Below are 25,867 nucleotides of genomic sequence, written 5' to 3'. Positions count from 1 at the left end.
ATGAAAAGATGTCCTGTTGATACCACTGTCTCTTCATGTGAAGGCACCTTGCATGACAGAACCTTTTCAAATCCTGGGAAAATGGTCCGATCATCTTGTACCTGTAGCATTCTTGAGTGACAGTAAGAGCATTGCCTTTCTCATCCTCAATGAAATACGGGCCTAATATACCGTGTGCTGAGATGGCACACCATATCGTCACAGGGTACTATGTAGCGGTTCCTGGACAATAACATCTGGCCGCTCAAAACCAAGGAAGCGAGTTGTCTGGTGACCACTTCCATACGAGCGGAAATAATACTCAACTATGAATACTTTTTCCTCCGTTGAGAGACCCATTTCCAACAACTGCATAACACAACTTCCTTTTCACCACTGGGAACACGTGCGGCTGCAGCTATGCCCTATCGACAAACACACAAGCGCGTTCGAGATGCGTGAGTTTCAGTACTGCATCTTTTGGCGCATACTGTATTTCCTATAAAATTAAATCTGTCAAAAATACCTAACCTCACTAAAGTGATCTACAGGCATATCAAAACACCAAACACATTGAAACAATGGCAACTATAACATAACTTCCTTTGCCATTTATTACTGCCATTTTCAGTTCCTGTTCTTAACTACTACTAGCTCTAGCTGTCATCTTCTGCTAGCAACTCATGAACGGCATACATAACAACAGAATGGCAAGAGCCTGCTGCCATCTTCTGATCCAATTTATGACTACTACCAACTATTGTTGCCAACATACATAATGACAGAATAGGAAGCTTTAACATATCATATACAAGTACATGGATAAAGACTCAATATCAAGTAATAAAACTGACTCTTCTGAAGTTCAGTCATTACAAGCAACAAAAGAGATGGCTAAGTTAATGCTAAAATGTGCTCCTGTAGAAATGAAATGCACATACAAATGCTTCATGTATCATTTTTGACTGTGTACCTTACTATGTAGTTTCCATGGCAGATAACATTACTGCTCTTTCAGTTAAGAAATTCACACAGCCAAAAGAAAAAAGTATGGGAAACACTGTTCTGACTGTTGTATGTATATTATTCTATGATACACATGGAAAATTTATTTTTCAATCTGACATTTCACTAAAATAGGTCATAAATAACATTAAATACCACATTACTTAAAAATAAGACACATTTGCAATTTTTTCCTGTTGAAAAATTGAGGTGCATCTAAAATTCTTAGAATGTGCATCTTTCTAATTTTTTTCATAAACCCCACATTCAAAAACTGAATGCATCATCAATTCAAGGGTGTCTCATATTCAGAGTAATAACGAGTTTCACACTTAGAATGATATAATATTATTCATATTCAGGACATGATAAAATTATTATAACAATGTACAAAGTTGCTTAAAGGTCAAAGAAATAATTGTTTTATTTTTAATTCACTGGATAATAAAATATTAACTGATAAAAACATCTCCCCATTATTGTTCTCATGCTTGTAGCTTCACAGCTTATCAATCCTATGGTGACTGTATGGGAACAGTAAAACTCTTTCTTCTTTTTTATTGCAGCCTTCAGTAAAATCTGGAAGAGCTAGTCCCAAAACAAGCATTACTCTCTCTTCTTCTCCTTCTCTTTAGGTCTGCTGGGATAGATGGCAAACAGAGATAACTGTACTGCAAAGAGTGCAAAGGCCACTACATTCTGGAACTGTAATGAAGAATACCAGAAGTTTCTTGTTATTTGTGATGCAGACTTTTTCATGGTATAAGTGATTTGGTTTCTATTGCATCGTGCAAGAAATGGTGAGAGGTTTACAGAAAACAAGAGCATGGTTTTCTGGGCTGTGACATCAAGTAGTCTTGTAGACAGATACAAACATTCCAGAGGAAAATGCTGCCTTTGTTTTCAAGGCTGACCTTGAATATGTAGGAAGCATGTTCCTCCATACCCCTCCTGTAATCTGTGGAAGTTGTGAACTCCACTACCAGTGTGAATCCCAGTGGCCTCGTTGAATGAGACGAGCACTCGGCTCATCCACCTGAATGCCTCAATGATTTATGGGAAGCTCTAAGACAATCACACTGTATATAGATATACAAATTAAAGTGTACAACCTACAAAGGATATAATTTCTGCTATAATATTACAGCACACAGACATGTTGCTATGCAATGATTGTGGAATAAGCAAATATATGATAGCTGTTACTGAGTAACAGCTTTGCAAACAAACATGTTCCCATGGCAACAACTGAATTACAATAACAAGGAGTGGTGGTTTGTATGTGGTCTGTACTGTGGTGTTATAAGCAGAAGTGTCTAGACTTAATTATTAGTCTCTAGAGTCTCCAGCCAGTAACGGCATGAACACGGAAGCTGAGGAAGCTATGGCATTGGAAGCCATTACTGGGCGATAAACGATGAAGATACAGCAGACTGAGAAGACTTGGTGCATGCTGTAGTGAATTAGCAATAGTGCCACTGTTACTTGTAGTTACGATCTGTGAGTGTTCAATAAATCCACTTACCAATTCAAACCCCGTCTGTATTCACTCATACATGTGACAATAAGTTAGGAAAACAAATGGTTTGATTTGTCTCATTCTGGTCCGTCACACTATTAATTACAAAGTAGATAACTTTCAGTCCAGTATGACATACAGGTTTACAACACTTCAGTCTTTATTCGACTTACATGTTTCGATTCAAAAGAATCATCTTCAGAGACGCACCACTCTGAGCAGGAAACACTGTCACATAAGATGTCTTAACATTATGCACTTAGGTCATGAATAGTGCTCACTATATCACGGTTTGCCCTATGCAGCCACGTTGACGTGTAGATTTACATATGATGTTTCGTTTAAGCGTATTTACTGGGTATTCGACTGGGGTTTCCCACTGCACGCATAAAATAGCTTCCCTATGTATTTAAAATTGTATTAAAAATCTTCTGTATGTAAAAAATTAGTTATTATGTTAAAAATCATGAACCAANATGATTTTTAACATAATAACTAATTTTTTACATACAGAAGATTTTTAATACAATTTTAAATACATAGGAAAGCTATTTTATGGAAAAGTGAACATTACATTGCGTGCAGTGGGAAACCCCAAACGAATACCCAGTAAATATGCTTAAAGGAAACATCATACGTAAATCTACATGTCAACTTGGCTGCATAGGGCAAACTGTGATATATAACCTAAGTGCATAATGTTAAAACATCATATGTGACAGTGTTTCCTGCTCGTAGTGGTGCGCCTCTGAAGATGATTCCTTTGAATCGAAACATGTAAGGTGAATAAAGACTGAAGTGTTGTAAACCTGTATGTCATACTGGACTGAAAGTTATCTACTTTGGAAAACAAATGGTTATATTCTACCAGACACAAAAGAAAAATGACATAATGCAACAGCAAAACACTTTGCATAACTTAATTTAAATAAAGTACAAATCAAACCAGAAGACATACATAAAGCGGACACTGATATAGAAAGTGTTACTTTATAAAACTGAGACTGTGACATAATTTACTATATGAAAGATAAACACAAAGAAGAAAGAAAAATATTATGGAAATGGAGGCAGAGAATTAGGATACATAAAAAGATGTATGAATAATACGAGATTTAGGGCTCTGGATATGTACAGAGAATGTGAGACTTGCAGTTCTCATGAAAATGATTAAAAAGAGTACCTTCTAGGACACAATGATCATGTATAGTGTGGTAAATTTCACAAATAATTTGGAGGACTATCCTGACTCAGTTTCCCTAGATGAAGAGCAAGTTGGGAAAGCATGAAGCAAGCTTTATTCTGCTTGCTGCATGTAATCTTTAAGCATAAAGTTGGAGGAGTGTATAGACTACCTTACACTACATTCCAGAAGACAGACCCCCATCATGTACAAAGAACTTCGTTTTGAAAACAAGGTATTATGGAACATTTTTAACAATTAACATGATAATATTAAAAGGAATTATAAGCAGCTATTACAAAAGCCTAGAAACACACAATATGTACATGCTGATTGAACAGAGGACACATCTATGAAGCAAGCAGAATGCTCAATTTGCAGCCCTGAAGAAGAAACTTCACCAAATATCTTGTCATCACACACAACACTGAAAGATTATGCTGCCAACTAGTGGCACTTTATTTTCTGAAATGCTGCTCTGTAAAATTGTATGTCATAAAGCTATATGATGATAAAGTCTCTTAATCTTAAGGAAATTAAAACTACATTCTATTTCACTTGCCAGTAATGAATCATTTCCTTATCAGAATATTCATTCAGAAATAACATACACTAAAGCTGCTGGAGATGATATCTTTTGAAGAATATTACCTTCTCAGATGTGACACTATGTATTCTGGTATATGTTCACCAACATTTCAAGTGTATGTACTACCCCCATCTTCACTGTCCTACATTGATGATGGAGACAGATAATTCCTCTAAGGTGATAATCATCTACCAAAACACATGGTGTCAAATTCCAGATCTTTCTGCATGCTGAAAAATTTAATACATGCATTTACATTCCTCAGAATCTCAATTGTGAGACTGTAACACTAAAAATTTCTCTTAATGTACTCATGTTCTTCCCAACTTCAAGCATCCACAGCCCTAACGGATCACACAGGGAAAGCGATAACTGACATTTCTCACCTATGAATCACTAGAAGCACATACGATCTCTAGACATCACTTACACCTTACACGATCACTAATCCATTCAGTAGCATAACAAAACTCAGAAACAGAAGTTGTACCACTTCAAGAAATCCTTCCCGTTTTGCACAATGGAAAGCCTGTAGTGACTGTGGCATGTAGCATGAGATTACACAGTATGCTTATCGATATAAAAGGTTAAAAACTGAAACAGAAAGGAGGAAAACAGTCATACTGGAGACTCACCTGAATGAATGGATTCTTAATTATTACACCATAAAGAAGCCATAAAAATGTAACAATGAATCCTGACAAAATCAAAGGAAATGGCAACGTCTCAGTGCTCTTCGTCCGAATAATATCTCCCTGAAAATAAACATTATTCATCAACTAGGATTTCTGTATTTGGTACAACATATATAACGAACTGGTGATCATTATCATCTCATTTGGTTACACACAGTGGAACTGCCATTTTGATGTTCCCCAAAATTAAGGATTTCCTTTATCTAACATTTAATTTGAATAATCTGAAGTCAACAATTTCAGTGTTACATTTCCTTCACTTAGGATTTGAAATCCACTCCTTCCCAAGGAAATCTTAAAATTGAGTTTCACTGTGTTCTGCTTATACAGTTTGCTCCGTAAGAGTGTATATCCTTCTTTTTTGTAACGTTGCATCCTGGTTATGAGCTCACATACCAATGTTACGCCATCATAATTAGCATAAACACTTCACCAAAGAGTGAGGGATTCATCAAGGCTTGATGGGATACATGTGCATGGTTACCTATCACCTTACTGCCTAACTTTAACATACGGATTTATACATACATGTGTGTGTGTGGGTAATGATTTATTTTACCAAATTCAGCTGCAAGATGTGTCCAACTTGATATAAAACATCATAATAAACTCACAAAATTGCATTTCTATAGTTCTGCTGTTCTATTAATTTTGTGTGTTATTCCCACATGGTGGTGGCCAACTTTGTGGCTGCAATGTGAAGTGGAAGACACTGCTGAGTGAGAAAATAAAATCTGTATGATGGTGAGGCAGTGATCATTTTAAAGCACATGCTACTGGCGCTTCAGTATCTGTGGGGATAAACTGGCAGATGAGTGAAGCTGACCGCTCACCTCCATGTAGTGCTGAGGTTAATGATGGACCTAAACCTCTACTAGTGCATATGGCTCCATGGCATGATGTTTAATTACTGATGACCAAGGTAAATGTTACTCCTTACCTTATAGCAATAAAAGTTCTTTTATTAACTATAATGTTGATGCATACATTAATTACACAGTCTTGTAACTAGTAACAATGTATTAAAAACTTGCTGTCATGTTGATATGTTAGGCTGTTCTACTGGCTAAAATAGATGAAGTACTTTTTATATCTGAGATTATGTACAGACTGCGTTTTGTAGTTCACTAAAGACATCATTTAAATTACAGAAAGAAAAGGCATGGAGGCCCATACGGTTGTGAGATGTCGAGCTTCCCATATTTGCTAGACAATTGGCTTATAAATGGCAAAGCAGCAGTCAGTCTTATGTACCGGCCGGCCTTTTCCCTCAGGAAGATTCCTGGTACTCATTTCTGTTGGGGGCTGAGCTGACCCCAGGGGCACAGAGTGGCAAGGATTTGGTTAATTGAAAAATCCATTTACCTCGTGGGGAACTGAACTTGCGACCTTCTAGCTTGTAGCATAGTGCCTCAACCAACTACTCTACCTCATACCCCCTGTCATTTATGTATGATCCCATTTAAACATTTTTCTAGTGGTTTATAAGTATACCTTCCTTGTCAATTTGCAAAATCTGTAGAACTGCCATGTGAGTGGCTTGTGTTCTATATATATGAAACATAATCTCAGCCTCAGCAAACTCACCAGGAAACAATAAATTCACAGTGAAAATAATGGCAAAGCAATTAACCATTATCAGAGATCCGATACTGATCATCAGCCATTAAATACTGTGGTTAAGCTTCTCAAGAAAGACATCCTTACAAAAGCCAGGTTTCATATTTATTCATAACCACTGATATGTATGCACTGATGAGACATGAATTTCCTCAAACACAATAATTAGTTAGGTAAAGTTGTCCTGGTGCTTAATTAGTTAAGCACTGTGCCATGAAGACATATGGGAAGTGGAGGTGTAACTCCACCATTCTTGACCTTTGCCCTACATGGGGGTGAGTGGAGTTAGTATCCATCTCTTTGGAGACCATCTTGTCTCCATCATCAGTGGCAGATGTGATGAATGTCACATCTGTGAAATGTATTTATACCACAGAATATGATCTCAACAGACCCAGCATGTAACACTGTGGGAACAGCAGGCACAGATAGGCAGCAAGTCAACACAATGCATGTTACTTGTTGTCAGGCCCTCCTGATGATGTTTTTTGAAGCAATGTGGATTGTTAACATTGTATATATTAAAATATAAATTTAGCGGCCTCTGTAGTCTAGGGGTAACGTTCCCACCTCGTGACTCAAGGTATGCGGGTTCAAATGCGGCGGAGGTCGTGGAATTTTTAAGGGTGGAAAAATTCAGGGAACAAGTCCTCCGGGAGGGACTTTAAGCCGTGGGTCCCGTGTCGTAGCTTTACGGCACGCAAAAGAACCTCATGTCCCAAGGGGACCTCTGAGCCAAATTCAGGATATTTCCCGCCCAACAGTAGTCTCTAACGCCTCTGGTAGATGGGGGAAGCATCGAGATACCGCTGAGCCAGTAGAGGCTGAACTCGCTGGCTGAGTTGGGACTGATGGCACGCACCAGTACCGGTAGGGTATAGAGACTGGTAGAATATCATAGAGGGACGCACAATGGACCAATATCTGGTCTAAGTGCATGCGGAAACCCACCCTCTCCAATAACAACAACATATAAATTTTATTATTGAACGATAAACACACATTTTATAAATGGACACTTTATGGCAGGCAGTGCAATGGTTTAAAGTGATTAATACACCTGAGGATGGCAGAATGATGCCGAAGTATGTAGTGTGAAGTGACAAGTGAAATGATATGCACTAAAAGACAGTTAATATATACACATTATGTGGATTGTGATTACTAACAGCTAGGCCTCTCCATATCATACTCTACTGCACAAACATACTGTGCAGATGTCGCATTGATCGCATCAAACACTGTTGATGGAGGGAGGAACACTGTGAAATGTTGGATATCAAGCCCACAATGGAACGCCCAATTACCCTAAAAGGCTTCATTGTAATCTACCTTCTTGCTTCAGTCTATATCACCTAGACCTGAGATAGTGCAGTCGGTACAGTGACTGGATACAGGCTTGAAATCCGAGGGGTGAGGTTTTTCTCCTCTCCACGCCATCCAGACAGGTTCTAGGGCCCACTAAGCTTCATATATAATGGGTACCTGGGGTTCTTTCCTGTGGGGTAAAGCAGCTGGAGTGTGAGGCTGACCACTCACTTCCAACCAGTGCTGAGGTCAAGAACACATGCATCTATACATTCACTCCCCACCCCCCCATTTACCTTCATGGCATAATGCTTAATTAGTTAAGTACAGGGAAAACTATGTCTTGGCCTATATCAACATGGGTTACATTAATATTACCCTAAAAGGCTTCATTGTAATCTACCTTCTTGCTTCAGTCTATATCACCTAGACCTGAGATAGTGCAGTCGGTACAGTGACTGGATACAGGCTTGAAATCCGAGGGGTGAGGTTTTTCTCCTCTCCACGCCATCCAGACAGGTTCTAGGGCCCACTAAGCTTCATATATAATGGGTACCTGGGGTTCTTTCCTGTGGGGTAAAGCAGCTGGAGTGTGAGGCTGACCACTCACTTCCAACCAGTGCTGAGGTCAAGAACACATGCATCTATACATTCACTCCCCCCCCCCCCATTTACCTTCATGGCATAATGCTTAATTAGTTAAGTACAGGGAAAACTATGTCTTAGCCTATATCAACATGGGTTACATTAATATAGGCAACATGCCTCAGAACTGGGATACCACCATCAGACCATCACAAACCATACAACAGTGAAAACTGGTAGGGGAATTGTGAGTAACCATGATGCAATATATAAAGAGTAAGTATTTATGGATAATTCTACCTTGTTGCATTTGAGGTTCTCACAGTGGTGACCATGAAGCGCACAGTCATCTGCAATGTAATATGGAGTAATCTGGAACAAGTCAACTAACATTTCAGGGGAACATATTGCCTGCACCTTCAGGGTTGAAAAGTAAGCCGAGTAAAAAGCCAGCAGGCACAGATTTGCTGCTGCAGAAATGGTTTTTTCTTGGCTTACTGATTGACCCTGAAGATGGAGGTGACACGTTCCTCGAAAATGTTGGTTGACTTTTACTGGATTATGTGGAATTACTTCCCAGAAGATAGAACTCTTCAACTTAATCTTCAGTTTCATAGGGATGGATAACAAGAGCATAATTTTGTTTCCAAAATCAAAATGTGCATCAAGCGTCACAGTATAATGGTACGAGATCATGTTTTGTAGTCTGGATTTGAACCCATCTCTCCTGACAGATGCTGGGATACTATTCTAAAAAGACCTTTTCTTCCTACATTATCAACTCAATTCTTATTCTGATGTCCTACAAAGAATCCGTTTCACAAAATGCAGCCAAGAAAAACTAGAACCACTGTTTCTACCAAACTTCAATACAGAACTTACCAGTGAAAGAAGTGGAGAACTAATTAAAAGCATGAGGAGTGTTGTGATGATAATGCCATAGCGGACTTCCACCAAGTCAGGATTCTCCCAAAATACATAAGCAATTAAGGCAGCCACAAATGCTGTTGCATGGAATACCTGCTTCTGAACTTCTCTCTGTTGAAAGAACAGTCCACGCATGAGAAGGAAATCAGTATCTATGTCACTATTAGAAGGTGTGATAAATTTAATTTACTGGAGACTATAAGAATAATATTGTACCACTCATTATTCCTCTGTAGATCACAAACCCGAGAAGCTGTCACATAATTCTAGAACAAAGGTCTCCAAACTATGGCCCGCGGGCCACATCCGGCCTGTGAAAGAATTGTGCAGAAATGCGCCAATTGAACTAATTTTCCAGTGAGTATTGGTAAATGTGATTCCGAGCTTATTGACCTGACATATTACACTGCAGTTCGATGGCTTAGCCATGGAAAGGTTCTTTCGCGCTTCTTTCAGCTCAGAAATGAAATTGATATATATCTTACCGAGAAAAACCATCACGAACCACTTTTATCAGATACCGAGTGGCTTTGGAAATTAGAATTTTTTGCTGATCTGGTGAACCATATGAATTTAAAGTTGCAGGGTGAAAATAACTTAGTCTGTGATTTATTTGCACTTATCAAGGCATTCAGAGCAAAGCCTCAAATCTTACAAAGTTGATACTACTGGAAAGCCAAGTGAAAAATTGTAACTTTGTTCATATGCTATACTGTGCAGAGTTGCATAAAAAGGGTGAAGCAGAATTTCCTCCCTCGTTTGCAAATTTAGTCATTTCAGGTTTGAAGAACAATTTCGGAAGCGAGTTGCTGATTTGGATTCCAGTGCTCAGGAAATTAGATTGTTTCAAAATCCATTTGACTGTGATGCTGCAGATGTCCCAAGTCAAATTCAAATGGAAATTATTGAACTTCAGGAAAATTATCATATTAAAGACAAATACAAGGAAGGAAATTTGATCAAATTTTATAAATTCCTGAACTCTGAGCAATTTCCAAATTTAAAGAAATTTGCTTGTAAATTTATCTCCAGTTTTGGGACGACATATCTGTGTGAACAAACTTTTTCTCAGATGAAGTACATCAAGTGAAAATACAGGGCAAATTTATCCGATGAACATTTAAAGTGACTACCTGCGATAAGCGTTCTAAAATTTGAACCTCAATTTAATCAGATTTTAAGAATGCAAAAAGAGTTCCATCATTCACATTAATTGTTTTATTATAATTTGTGATGAAAATATGAGCATTTGCTGCTACTGTTTGTTGTCATTAATATATGATAATTTATTATCATGTACTTTGTATTTAGTTTATGAAATTCTGTGCTTTCAATAAAACTCATATACCTAGAGTTATTAATTTCTCATTTTATCCGGCCAGTTGAAAATGCTGAATTACCTAATGTGGCCCGCGTTTCAAAAAGTTTGGAGACCCCTGTTCTAGAAGATAAAAGGCAAATGTTCATTTGCTATTCTCTTATTGCATGTTAGCAGTCATCACAGCTGTAGGACTTCTGAATAGGAGCAAAAAATGAGAGCAACAAACAGCAGTGGAAGGCATGCTTGAGTCAGAATTACAGTGTTCATGTGTGCTGAAAAAAGTTTCATGGCTTACCTCTAGACAGCAGCACTCTTCATAGCATTCTGTTATTCTATAAAGTGTAAATGTAACTGTCTTTCCAAGGCCTTTCAAATTACTGAGAAGGTACTTTAGAAAAATTGTTTTTATAGCAAGAAAAAAAGATGTTGCATGTGCACAAAGGTATTGTAACGTGCCTGGAATCCAGAAGTCACTTCTATGGAAACGCTAGAACAGACCGTTGCATAAGAAGTAACAATAGCGACACTGTAATTCCAACAGTGAGCCGTTGTATCGAGAATATCGAATCTCCACGGTTACGACAAACAAGCGTAGCGTTCCCACAGAGACAACGCAATAACAATGGGTCATTGCGTAGGAAACGCTGAACAAACAAAGCAACGTCACCATGGTTATAACAGATTCATTTGCCTAGTAGCGGCTAAGTTATAAATAGCCCAGCTTCAGCGAGAAACAGTCAGTCTTCATCGAGCCGTCAAGGAAGCCAGCCGTCATCAAGCCTTCGGAGAAGCTAGCCTTTATCCAGCCTTCGAAGTAGAGTGTCGCAGAGGATAGTCGAGGTGTCACAGTGAATAGTAGTTGTACTCGTGATTGTGTAAGCGGAAGAACAATAAAGGTTCTACTTAATTTGAGGCCTACGTGAATCTATCTGTAGCGTGACACACAAAGCACGCTACAGTATTTTTCTCCATACACACATATAAGGGAGGAACAGAGACTGAGGGTGTTGGAGAACAGGGTGCTGAGGAGAATATTTGGACCAGAGATGAAGAAACAGGAAACTGGAGAAAACTGCACAACAGCGTTTCCTTAAGAAAGAAAAGTTTGCGAAACAGCATTTAACTGCACCTATATATTTATTTAATTGCAGTTCATTTAATGACACTGTCAGTTAACTCAGATTATATAGCACCAAATGATTGGATTACACCTAATAATTGGGAAGGATTTGGAAGATGTGGTTGTGGACTAATTTTAAGTACCAATATGGCATTCATCTGTTAATTAACGTGAAGACTGAACAAATGCATATTTTGACATAGCATTTTGATCAGATTTTATAATAAGTTTCATTATTAAATAACACTTATTCTAACCTTACATTCAAGTTACTGTACCACTTTGCATTAAAAAGAACTTGTGGTATACCTTTATTTTAATTTCTAACTGCAGTAACTCCTTATGATTTTTAAATTGAATTCATGCTGATAGAACTTATTTGTACTCATGTTCAACTTGATTATCCAAGATGTTTGGCACACCTCTATCAGGTGTTCTGCATGGTTAATCACCTTATGCTGTCAAAAATTCATTATCAGTTCATTCCAAGTACATAAAACATAGTGATTGATGGAAAAAGTATGTACTGTGTAATTTTCTCAGAAAATGTGGTCATAATATGTGATATTGTTATCAATATTGTACTAGCATGGTTGGCTGAACACAAAGATAGCATGTGAATTCACTTCATGATGGTGCCAGTATTTCATACTATACAGCATAGAACTGTTGGACAGCTGAATAATGAAAGAGAAAGGATATGGAAGGAAGTGGTTATGGCCTATTCAGAATACTATCCTGACATTTGCTGCAAGGACTGCGATGGGAGGAAGCCCTCAGTCAGCCAGCCAAAACTGAAATGAACCAGCTCCTGAATTCAAGCATTACCACTACGCCAATCTGCTTGTAATAGAATAATTGAAAAGTAAAACACAAAATAAGGAAGTATTTTAATTCAATCAGCTGACCGGAAAATTCTCAACATTAATATCTGGAATATCAAAATATCAACATGAGAATTACACATGATCATTATAAATATAATACCAAAAAGTCACTGTGAAGATATTTACACTTATTTTCTCATACCTATTATTCATTTTTTTTTATTGCTAGTGGGGTGGGACTAAGCCCCTTGTACTGCAGCCACTTCTGGCCTATTGTACCAGCCTCAGGTGATAGGTGAGGGTGATTGTGGAGCAATTGGTGGAATGAAGATTGGCAGGGGAAACTGAAGTACTCTGAGGAAACGTGCCCCAGCACCACTTTGTCCACCACGAATCCCACTTGACTAGACCCGGGCTGCTGCGGTTGGAAGCCAGCGACTAACTGCTTGAGCTATGGCATGGCCTTTCTCATACCTAACTACATTACCTTGGAAATGAAAGCAAATGTTGCTTGGCAGACCACTGTTGGTTACTAAGTACCAAACAAAAGGTAAATCCAGTTTAGTGTACTCTGATATTTCGCATTGGGTCCCTTAGTACACGTAGCATTATTTTCCTGAAGATATGACTTCTGCAGATTTATTTAGGGATATGGTATCCATAAATGGGTGTTAGTTAATTAAATCTTTTTTCCCCCATGATCACAATACTTTCTGCTGTATGAGATGTCCATGAGAAAGTAGAAGATACACAAATACATGTAATATTTTCATCTTACAAATTCCATATGTTTTTAATGCATCAAAAGTCAAGTTCAATAATTTAATCACAATACTATTTAAGGTTTTCACAGCAGTGAAGCTTCATACTGCAGTCTTCTGGAATATGACACACTGTACAGTCTGGTAAGTGGGTAGTAATGTTTAGGGGAACACATTGCCTCCATCTTCAGCACTTTTACGCTGAAGATATAGGCAGTCCTTCGTTTTCTAAAGTTTACAGTTTATTTAAAAATGTCATCAAGAACTGATGTATACATAGTTCAAAATATGATGAACAGTGAAAGAATTTGCATGGTTGTAAGCGCTGCTTTTGCTGGAGTAGAAAAATGGTTCTGGGTGACAAATGAATGGTATGGGAAGGTTGATGGAGGGGGAGAGAAATGAACAGCAGCTCCAAAGGCCCTGTTTCAATGGCAGAGTAGATGGGTGGAAGGGCAAAATTACTACCATTTCACTTCTTCCACACTCAGCTTATATTTTTCCCCTAGAGACAGAAAGAGTACTTCCCTGAGAAATGCTGATAAACATCAGAGAAAGCAACTTTACATGTGAGAAGATAACACTCTTCAAACAACAGAACAGTTAAAAGAGAAATGTATGAGAAAATGAAATCTGTGCTTACCTTATTCTCAGAATATATATAATAGCAGAGCAGGTAACATAAATTAAGGGAAAAGCCAACAACATTCACACGTGTCATGGCTGGATCTTTCAATATAATGCTGTACTGGAACATGAGAACTCCCCTGTAGGAAATGAAATAACCATTAGAACCTTCTTTTCACAGCTCTCAAGCAATGATGGACGGAGGCAGAACAAAACTTTTCACCACCTACAGAATTTTATGCTTAAGTAGCACAAATGATTATGTGATGTGTTAATTACATTGCTTAATCATTATTATTTCACAAATGAAAGTCTTACTACTGCTGATTACTCAGTTGCTTACATTGCAGTACCACCAATGAATGGTACACCGGACACATTTTCTGTAGATCCTTTCTTCACAATATCTTTGCAAATGAACCTGAAACAATAAATCTTTTTTTATCATGATGTAGTTCCTTACCACAAATTCCAAGAGAGTTTATCCTACAAACAAAATTAATATAGCAGCCAGAGTGGTAACATTAACATTACAATTTTTAGCCTTCTTTAAAAAATTTGAAGCCAGTGTCCTGGATAAGATCTGAACAAAACACCCCCTGAATATCAATCTACTTGGCTACTGACATGCCAACCTGCTTGATATGTGTGCTCTACACTGAAACTGCATGACATTACAGGCTATGCCATTCTTTATGTTAAGTTTAAATCAAATTGGATCTGTGCATGAGTGAGTGACCGCCTCTGTGGTCTAGTGATCAGAGTTCCTGGCTACAGATCGAGAGGTCTGGGTTCGATTCCTGGTGCTACCAGATTTTCTTAGAAGTAGTGGTTCTGGAATGGGGTCCACTCAACCTCATGAGGATAATTGAGAGAGCTATCACAAGGAAACAGCGTCTCCGGTCTAGAAAACTGAAATTAATGGCCGTGGGATTCGTTGTGCTGACCATGCGACGCCCTCTATCCACTAAAGTTGGCACTAACTTCGCCGACAAGTGGCAATCACTCAGTTGGTATAGTTTGCTTGTGGACTAAAACCACAGTTTTTTTGTGCAAGAGTGAGTGACAGAGAGAAAAGAAAAAGGAATGTTTTTTAAGATTTATAACAATTATTTAAAGAGCTTCTTGATATGGTGTATATTTAACTGTTTCTATGATGTGAAATTTCATTCTTTTATGATGGTGACTGTGATGATTACTGTTATCTGGAAGCAATGTCATGTAGTCTGATACGTTATCAACATTTCAGAGAAATCTGCACCCTGTTCCTGGTCCTTCGTTTCCTTCTTTCAACCCTCAGCTTACTCTTCTACCCTGAGACATGGAGGCAACAAGAGGTTCCTCACGATCTGCCACAATACACAGTGTTACATCCCAGAAGACAAGTCACCTTCTTTCCATACAGGCTTATATTTAAAGAGCCTTAATGTGCCAGTAAACTTACATGGCAGTATTCTGACTCCATGGTTGTAAAGCCAGGCATTACAACTCTTGGAACATGATAACACATATCTCTTTCACAGTCCTAAACATCACCGGAGAAATCCAGACCTCAACACCTCTAAGTGAGATAAAATGAATGATATGTGGACAGAACTAAAAAAATACAAGGAAAAAACGATTAAGCCTCTCTCTAGCTTAACATCTCTATTAGTGATTACCTTTATCAATAAGGCTGTTTGATACAATGACTTTGCATGTTCTGTATGTAATATCATTAAAGGATGTACAAAATGTCTTCATGGTAAGTACATGGCCTGATATACTGGAGCTTTATTATGGAAAAATTGTGAATGTACCCAGATGGCGCAATCTAGGTGGTTTCCTAGGGCACTTGTTGATGAGTGCCTTCCTTCATTTGCACCAAACAAATAATGTGTATGTTACACCAAGAAGGTATTAAAAAAACATAGTTAATGATCAATTTAAGACTCTGAACTTTAGATAACTATTCAGATTAGTCTAATCTGTTTAAATTACACTGAAAGCAATAACGGCAGGACAGCATTAATCATAATGACTGATTATAGAAGATTACTATCAGCTGAAATTAATTTTAAGACAAATTCAGCAGACAAGATGTTACATGCTTTTTGGCCATAGAATCTATACCTACATATATATATTTCACACACGCACACAGTGTCCCTTTATTAAATGTAATATTTTACAGAGTGGTTTCTGGACATCTGAGTAAGTAAAAAAGTTAGGCTTCAATAGGCCAATCAGTGGTCGCTGTGCTGAGTGGACCCAGTTGCACTCCACCACTCCACCCCCCACCCCCCTAAGCGAAGTAAAAGAGTTCACCAGAATATGTACCCTGACGGCCTTCCACAAAAAGTTGTGACCATTAGAAAATCTCTGATCCTGCCATCACATTCTGAAAAAAACAGGTCGTCAGTAACAACAGTTTCCCGTTAACCTGTGGATGACTGCCCCACAGGGCGTCACATTTTACTAGCATGAGTTAGTGGCTATGACTACCTTAATTTTCTTTGAACAGATTTAAGTACACTATGATGGATATCCGGACAGCAAAGATACAAACTCCAGAAAATATTTGTAAAGCATTCTTTTTATTCACTTGTAGCACTTTTACCACATAAGTTTATTTACTTTTCAACATAGTCACCATGGATCACAGTGCACTCAGTGAGCCTGGGAACGAGTTCTTTTATTCCAGCATCACAGAAATTTCCTGCCTGCTCTCTTAGCCATGGAGAACAGTTCTTGACTCTTATGGACATTGTTAATGAAGTTCATTGATGGTCAGCATGAATGATTTCATCAGTGATAACAGATGGCTTTCCACTCCTTATATCATTATGAACATCACTTCTAGCCACTTCAAATTCACGGCACTATTTTGCCATGTTTTGCCTGTTCATAACATCTTTGCCGTAAACAGAACAAACTGGTGATGAATTTCAGCAGCAGTTTCTCCTTTAGCGTGAAGAAATCAGATTACTGCACGAACCTCACATTTGGTGGGATTTTGAATTGACATGGCCATTTTAAACACAATGCAAGCATAATCTTGCCATGACAGCATGGCATGGTCACACTGCAATTTACAAAGAAAAAAATTCCCTTGCATTTTTACTGGACTTGTATCTTTACTTTCCGGATATCCCTTGTATTAGATGTGTACTTCAGTATGCGCCTTCACATGTGGTCTCAACATGATGGTGCTCCACTACACTGCAGTCACGAAGACCGCCACTGGCTGTTCAAAAATTATTCTGGATTCTGAAATGGTCATAGATGTGAAGTTCCTGTTTCCTGGCCTGTGTGTTCACCTGACTTTGAGTCTTCTAGATCTTTTCTGTTGCAACATTCAAAACATAGGTCTACGCCATTACAGCTGAAACTAGAGAGGAACTGTGGTGTTGAATTCAACAATATGTAAATGAAAGAAAGGGTATATCTTGGATCTTCAGATGCTTCCAGTTTCTTCCTCACACACACTTGAACTGTGTGCCTGTGAACATGGCAGCCATGTTGCCCACCTCTTGTAAGAATAAGGAAGTTATTAAAAGCTTTTCTGTTTGTTTTCTCCTTATACGCAATTCATTATATCTGGATCATTTAAGATGTGACCATAAAGCTAAAAATTAGAATAGCTGTAACATATTTACTCTGATGTCCAGATACCATCCTGTAAAATAATGGCATGTAATATTCTGTGCGTGTTAGTGAGGGTGGTATAGTGAGAGGCTTTGGGGTTCAAAACTGTGACATACATAAAATTGGAAAGACAGTGAAATAATGAGCTCTAATAGGAAACATACTCAAAAAAGTATTAATTTAAAAGAAGACTGTCTGGAAAACTACTACAAAGATGGACAAGATCCACGATAACAAAATACTGTGTTTCTGGACATTATTCATCATCCTGTTTTTATTTAAGGCACAACGTTTCAAAGACTGGATAATCTCCATCCTAAGGTAGAACCTCACTTGGGCCCAACTGACAGAACTAGTCCTTTTCTACCGACACGAGCACAAACACACGGCAAGGTCTATATATATCAAGCACAGCACACACCATCAGCAAGAGTTAAGTCAAATATTATGAACACTTAAAGAAAAATCCCCACACATGAGGCCTAGCACCACCAGAGTCCTATCAGAATAGAAGACATACCAACATAAAAAATGCAATTTTGCCACTTAATATACACTGGACAGAGCTGTAGTTTTCTTAGTTCTGCTGCGATAATGGGAATCCAGATGGGATTCATAATACTTATCAGACCTCTTAGGACTCACACTAAGAAGGACAAATATGAAACTTGTACTCACATTCCTGCAAAAAACTGAGCAATTGTCATAAAGCTTGCTGCCATGGCAACAATTTCTTTATAATCTTCCAATGCCATTGTTTCTTAAACCTGTACAAAAATGAGCAAATTAAAAAAAGGTATTAGGTAGGAAAAATGGTTAATGAAACTAAAAAAAGTTCTTGTGATTAACAAAGAGATCTCACATACTTATGGCCCTAAATAAAAAAAATGCAGTTCACCAAAAAACATTTGAATGCAGGATTAATGACATGTCTGTCCATATAAAAGTAAGGGTAAAGATGCCCGTGTCTGAACTACAATATGAACATGCATCAGAAATTAGGACATTCTGGACTGCAGCCCTCTAAGAAGATAGGGGTGAGTGGGAAACTCTACAGTCTGCTTTCTACCCCCAGTAATTTTTACATGGGGTGAAGTATAAGCCCCAAAGCTAGTCTTGATGTGGCAGCAAAGAAAAGAATTCATGTCAAGAACATGACGTGATAGTTGCTGTTGATTTCTCTGTAAGTGTCCAGGTTTCACTATTGAAAAGGACAGCAGGTTAAATAATTGTTTTATATTTATTTATATATATTTGTTTTGATCTGCCTGGATATATATCTATATAAATAAAATTACTCTGAGGATGCTTCCAAGGGCATAGAAACATCTGCCTACAGCAACTTTTTCCTTTATATCTATAGCTGACTCACTGCTACCCATTATGAGAGGTCCGAGATACTTGAAAGAGGAGACCTCTTCAAAGCTTTTCTGGCCTACTGCAATGACATTTACCACCACTCCACTCCTTCCACAACCTTGCCTGTAGTTGGTTTTCTCAGTATTGATTAACCCAGCAGCAGATGATGTTGCCTGCATTTCTTCAAGGACTTCATTTAAAGCATTTGTATTGCAGGTAAGGATGGCTGTATCATCCATACATGCCAGTATCTGCCATGTGCTATTGAGAATTCTGCCACCTGGGTTCACATGTATTTCTCTAAGAACTTCGAAGTGATAGTAAAAAGGACAGTGGAGAGGGAGTCTCCCTGTCTCATGCCTGTATTAGTCACGAAGCTGTCTGAGAGTTTGTTTTGAATTTTAAATTTTTTGTATGTCATTTCAAGGGTCATTTTAGTGAGACTAATTAGTTTGGATATCTTAAACAGATAGGATGGGATGATATGGATTGGATTGAATAGGGACCATTGAAGGGCTCTTGTGAACACAGTAATGGACCTTCGGGTTCCACAAAATGCTGGGAAATTCTCGAGTGGCTGCAGACTTGGCGGCTCCTCAAGAAGACCTCAGCTCCATGTGTAAGTAAGTAATGAGTAAATTAGTTTGGATGGAATTCCAAATTCAGCCACGGACTCGTAAATAAACTGTCTATTAATACTATCGAAAGCTCGTCTAAAATCTACATAGAGCTGATGGATATTCATATTTTGCTCATAACATTTTTCCAGGACTTGTATTGTTGTTGCATATTTACTTGCTACCCTTCTTGTGTATAAAACACATACTGGCTGTTCTCCAGTCTTCAGTGTTCAGTGTTACAGATTATTTGGATCAACTCATAAATTTCTTTCCACATTATTTACCCTCCACTCTTAATCAATTCTGAACTTATGCCATCTTCACCTGGGGCTCTCCTGTTTTTAAGGTTTCTGATCACATCATACACCATCTTAGTTGTCAGTTCTAATATTTCTAGTTCTGGGCCATAATAAATGTTACCACTGGCTTCTAGAAGCACAATAGATCATTGAAGGTCGCAGTGTGGGGGCCAGTTTTTATGGCCTACCCCTTACATACATACCACTGGCTTCTAAGGTTCTAATTACATTAGAGTTCAGGTGTTCTTCAAAGTATTCTTTCCATCTGTTTTGTACCTCTGATTCACCAGCAACTACATTTTCCAACTTGTCTCAGAACATGTTTGTCCTCAGTTGGAAGCTATGTTTAATGTTACAAATGCTTTAGTAGTATTTTCTTGTATCGTTTCTTCTGAATTTATCTTGACGATCTAGTAGTATGTTTTCCTGAAACAGTTTCTTTTTCCTATGGTACATATTCTTTGCTTCATTTCTGGCTATCCTATATTCCTCCAATGTTCTGTGGGTCGCTCTGTCAAGGATTTTATTTACAACTTCATTCCTGATAGTGATCTTTTCTTCACATTCATCATCAAACCATGAAGGTCGTTGCTTTTGCTCTTCAAAACCTAGAACTTTTTCAGCCGATGTTTGTAGATCTTCTGTGATTTTCTTCCACAGCGAGTTAACATTTATGTCCCCATCCGTGCTTACTTTACCCAGTTCCTCATTTCCTGTTACCTTGTATATTCCCATTCAGTTGCGGCATTTTCAAGTTTGTCAATGTTGTATTTAAGTTTGCTCTGTCCACGGGTTCTGTTAACTATTTATACTCTAGGACTGTATTTTTACCATTACCATAAAATGACCTCAATTACAATCGGCACCTCTGTGGAATCGTACACTGATTATGTTCCTTGCATGTTTTGCATCTATCACAACATGGTTCATTTGATTTCTTGTTTGAACATCAGGAGATATCCATGTTTCCTTATGGACACTTTTATGTGGAAGCATCATACTACTTATGACCAATTTCCTGGTGACTGCAAAATCAGTCATCATTATTCTGTTGGTATTAAATTCATTGTGAATGCTATGGTGTCCCACATATGGTACACTATGACCTTTCCTTATCTCACATTTATATCCCCCGTAATACTTTTGATGTCATGTTTTGGAACTCGTACGTATAACTGGTATAGCTTGTCATAAAAGGCACTTTTAATTTCTTCATCTTTATCATCTGTAGGCGTGTGTGTACATACTAAACTGATGTTAAAGAATTTTCCTTTCACATGGAGGTAGCATAATCACTCATCCACTGGTTCAGACTTCGTTATATATTGTTTTAGCTTCTTATGCACAAAGACTCCAGTACCAAAAACTTTTCTTGTCCCAGTACTCTTGCTATAACAGAATGTGTAATCTTCACTAACAAACATGTTGTTACCTCTCCATTTTACCTCTTGTATGGCAGCAATCATAATGCTGTACTTCTCTAACTCACCAATCAAATTCCTCATTGCTCCAGCTTGGTTTAAACTTCTCATGTGCCAAGTAGCCATAATCCAATTGCATTTCCTTTTCTCAAAGGGTTGTCATCTTAAAACAGTCCGGTAGGATTTGCTGGAATTCTGAACAAGTAATGACTCCTGGGAAGAGGTTGTTAGATTTTACCCAACCCCATTAACTTAGTAGGACCAATGTTTTTCTGTCAGGGTGTAATCCCTTAGGGGGGTTGGCTTCACCATGCCTAAACAGCCTCCCCCCCCTGGGTTTTTCTTCCCTTAGCCAGAGAGTCCCATTTGAAGGAGCCAGATCCTCACCTTTCACCCTGCTCTGTCTGCCACATCTGAGCTCTCATCCCAGAATGTGCCGCCCAGGGGTCACAACGAGGCAGGGGAGCTAGGATTTGCCAACAGAGCCTGATTTAACAGGTGGCATTCTGGTGCTTAGTGGTGTGCACCTACTCGCATCAGTGGACCACACCAGAGCCATTTACCGGCTCCTGACCACATCTGTTTATATTACTTTTTGTTTTTAAGAAGGTAACAAGGATTCAATTCCCACCATGGATTACAGATTCTGCACTTCTCCAGAGAATCTATATTGGTTATGTGGACCACTGAACTTCTAACCGACCAATAATGTGAGCTCTTCCCCTTGTCTAACGATACCAGGGCATGAAACTGACCACTCTCCTCCATTTAGTGCCACATTAAATATGCTAGAACCTGTAATGCCACTTCACCATATCTCTCACTAAGTTGTATGTATTTATTTAATTAAGTAGAAGGGCAACTTTACCTTTATGACATAATTTTGTCGTTATCTCCTGTTAACTTGTAACCTTGAGTGAAAGTAGAGATAACAACGATTTTTAAGCTATTTGTGAACTCTCATTCCCTCCTCCTGTGTGTTATCAGTACATTACAACCGGGGCCTATATTGGGAAATTTTTCTAAAATCTATCAACATATTCCAGTTAAGGGTAAAATCCAGAAAAAGCAATGTGCACTAAATGTGTTTCTGCGGGCATCTCTAGTGTAACGGCGACGCGAAAAATGTTTCAAAGAAATGCTGTTAAAAAAAATGATATTCCCATTTATAACCTATTGTACTTTTCCCTAAGTCTTACGGTTTTATAGATAATTAAACAAAAGGCATGAACGAATCGAAATTATTACGTACATTTCCTAATTTGTTTTATAATTGTCTCTGAATAACTGTCATTCGCAACGGGCATATTAAATTGGGCTCTCTTCATTTACAATATATCAGACTAGTCCCTCATTCTACAGTGGACTGCCTTTACCGTTCACTGGCTCTGGAGTCAAATTTAATTGGTAGTGGTCAGAATCGTCGGAATAAATGTGAAAACTTAACAAAACTACTGCATGACATAAATACGTCTGCACTACACACAAAGAATTAAGTACGCCGAACACTTACTACAATGTATCCAAGTTACTCCAGACCACTCGCAACATACTCTCGTTAACAACTAGGCGAACGTATGATTGCAGTGCAACTCCCTTCATCTATTACCCATTCGACCCATTCCGCCAATTCCAACACGCCGCACCATGTTACGTAAAGCGAACAAATTACCCACCCAACAAAGTTCATCATGTGTACACTAATTGAGAGGGGGCAGGAAGTATCTGCCGCGATCTGCAGCGATCTGCAGGATTTGCAATGATCGCTTCATTCTGTGCTGCCATCTTACGTCAATATACTTAACTTTCTGTTTAAAACTTCTCCGTTTGAATATACACCGAAGCTTTTCCGTTCTTGATTTGTATTGTCGCAAGTCGCAAGCGTCGCAAGAGTCGCAAGTTACCTACGTAACGCGACAAACAACTTCAAGCAGGTCTCGGATTTGGTGAATGTTTATTAGGCACTCGCTTTTATACTTACACAATTAACCGTATCCCAATTATTGTCACCTATAATGTCCTCTAGAAACAATAATAAAGATCTGGTCGCAAGCCCCAGATGGGTGCTTTATGGCTATACTGGCCGACTGATCGTCGGTCGTAAAATGGGACTCAGACCGACCTATTGCATACCAACGGTCGCGGTTCGGACTCCATAGAAATCGCCGCACTCCCATTGTTGCCTTGCGTGTATTCGGTCGCGGGGTGTTTCGCGGTTAGTTATCTAGCAACGCTGTGTCCATCCACGGTATAGCATTTATTGGTTTTGGTACTAACTGGAACGACTAGGCATTACACTATAGACGTAAATGAGCATCTTGTAGGTTAGGCACGAATGGCCTGCATTTTGTTGGCTGTTTTTACCAGGCCGTAATTATTTTGGACTTATGGGTTCGAACTGTTGGATGACTCGTAAATTTGGAGTTAGGAAGACGCGACATTTTCCTGGAGGGCCTGAGGAAAACATGCAAAACGTCCTGTCAGAATAACTGGTGTCCTGGGCCGAGTTTCGAACCGAACACCTCCCGAATGCGAGTCTCAAGTCTTATTGCTACTGCAGTGTGCTCTGGGGTTCACTGTTATTGCTGAAATGCTCATTTTACAATTCACTATTGCACATGTTGATTCTTCTCAATCTGTCTTCACTAGCTGTTACTAGGTTAAAGCTCACCTTCCACATTCAACGGCTCCTGTCCTGACTAGCTGGCAACTCCATTGAAAATCTCACATCTATTAACTGACTAAAAACTCCAGTTAGTTCTTCTTACATGGCCTCGGCATGGACCACACATAAAACCTGCTTCCAACAATTGCTCTGTTGTTGTGTAGTTATTCAGTAACCACAGAAACGTGTTTAGCATGCCATTGTCTAGCAACGGATGCCTTTTTTGGGTTTGCTGTTCCAGCTTTCATCCATGATGTAAGAGTATTAAGATTAGGATCTCATGGGATATGACACAATGTCGTTTGGTAGATGAGTAACAAACTACATGGCGTTATATACCAGAAGATCACAAGCTTGATACTCATCTCAGCATGTGCCTCAAGCATTACAAAGTACAAAAGTAAAGAGAACATTAACAGTTAGTTGACAGTTGAACTCTAGCAACCACCGGGAACAGTTATACGATTTGTAGATAAAGTGTGCAGTGTGCAGTACAGCTGCGAAGTAAGATGACATCGAGATTAACGGTGCAGGAAGAATTGTGATATTGAACGTGATAATAATTGTACTCACTGGTGTAAAAGTGAGTGTTCAATGAATTTATTCGCTGAATCCGAGACCTACATGGAAGTTATTCGTCGCGTTACCTAGGAGACACATGACAACTGGTTTCTCAGAAGTAGGTTACCAGGGAAACGCGCAACAATGTTACATAGGTAACAAGCAACACTGATGACAGAAGTGGGATCAATTGGGTTCAGTGATCAATTGGATTGAATACTGCAATAGACAATTGTATTGTCAGCCTGCAAACATGGAACAAATGTTAGAACTCTTGAAATCCATGCAAGAAGAAATTGACGCCAGATATGAGATTATGATGGCCGGCCAAGAACGACTGCTGGCGAACCAGGAATAGATGATGGCCTGGCTGAAAGAGAAGGTGACCTCAGAAACCTGAGGTGGCATGAGATGTCCTTATGGAAGACGCTGCAGTGATGCTGGTCAGAGGACCGAGGAAGCGGCGTAAGGACTGAAAACTGGCTGCAGAGCGCTGCTGCCAGCTGAAGAAACGGCCCCAGAATCAGGATGGGTGTCTAAAACGAGTAGCCTCAAGCGCAGAGGAACGAGCCGCTGTGCGAAAGTGGCATGGAAAATGCAAAGCGACAGGAAGGTGTCCCGTCATGCAGCAGTGGCAAGGCGAGGGAGACACATCTTCCGGGGATGACTGGTCATTGCCCGAAGAGGGACGACACACTGCGTGGAAGTGGCACGGTGCAAAGAAATCACCATCAGGAAAGATCGGACCTGGGACAACATGGTACGAAGAACCTTGAGAAACAACGGACGTTCGGGAGGAAGTGTCAGCCGAAACAGGAACACATAAATGGGATGAGGAACAGAGGGCTGAGACAGCGCGACGAAGCAAAAGGAAATTAAAAAAACCATCTAGGAAGACCCTGGGGCTGGAGATTGGGAAACGAGCAGTAGAGATTTCCAGTGGGTTACAGAAAATCAAGAATTGGACACTGTAGAGGTGTCGACCACCTCCGAAACAGAAGAAAATTAAATAGCGCACAGAGAAGGAATCGGTAATATAGAGGCACTGGCCTCCCCAGCGAGAGTGAATGAGAGAGAGAGAAAATGAGGGATGAATGTAATACAACGGGATAAATGAACGCAGAACCATAGAGCCCCTCGGGACGAGCACTCTCGAAGAAGGGGGTGGAGGAAACGAAGGGAAGTACGGTAAGACTGTTAGGGACGAACAACCTTTAGAAGGGAGCAATGTCGCATGTCATGAATCCGG

The 25,867-nt window shown here is 39.1% G+C and overlaps 1 protein-coding gene across 1 annotated transcript; it reads right to left on the bottom strand.

Moving 5' to 3' along the window:
* Positions 1–1,104: 1,104 nt before the first annotated feature.
* Positions 1,105–23,096, bottom strand: LOC111872981 (sugar transporter SWEET1). The gene is made up of 7 exons (XM_023867321.2): positions 22,906–23,096; positions 18,372–18,460; positions 14,410–14,487; positions 14,083–14,206; positions 9,366–9,521; positions 4,911–5,030; positions 1,105–1,689 (listed from the first exon to the last, which is right to left on the bottom strand). The coding sequence occupies exons 2-7, from the start codon at positions 18,446–18,448 to the stop codon at positions 1,591–1,593; spliced, it is 654 nt and encodes a 217-aa protein (XP_023723089.1). The 5' UTR covers positions 18,449–18,460; positions 22,906–23,096; the 3' UTR covers positions 1,105–1,590.
* Positions 23,097–25,867: the final 2,771 nt, after the last annotated feature.

The sequence above is a fragment of the Cryptotermes secundus genome, unplaced genomic scaffold (assembly GCF_002891405.2).
Source record: "Cryptotermes secundus unplaced genomic scaffold, Csec_1.0 scaffold1277, whole genome shotgun sequence".
In the NCBI taxonomy this organism is placed as follows: domain Eukaryota; kingdom Metazoa; phylum Arthropoda; class Insecta; order Blattodea; family Kalotermitidae; genus Cryptotermes; species Cryptotermes secundus.
Note: the sequence above shows the minus strand (reverse complement) of the source record. Positions and strands in the feature narration are given on the sequence as shown.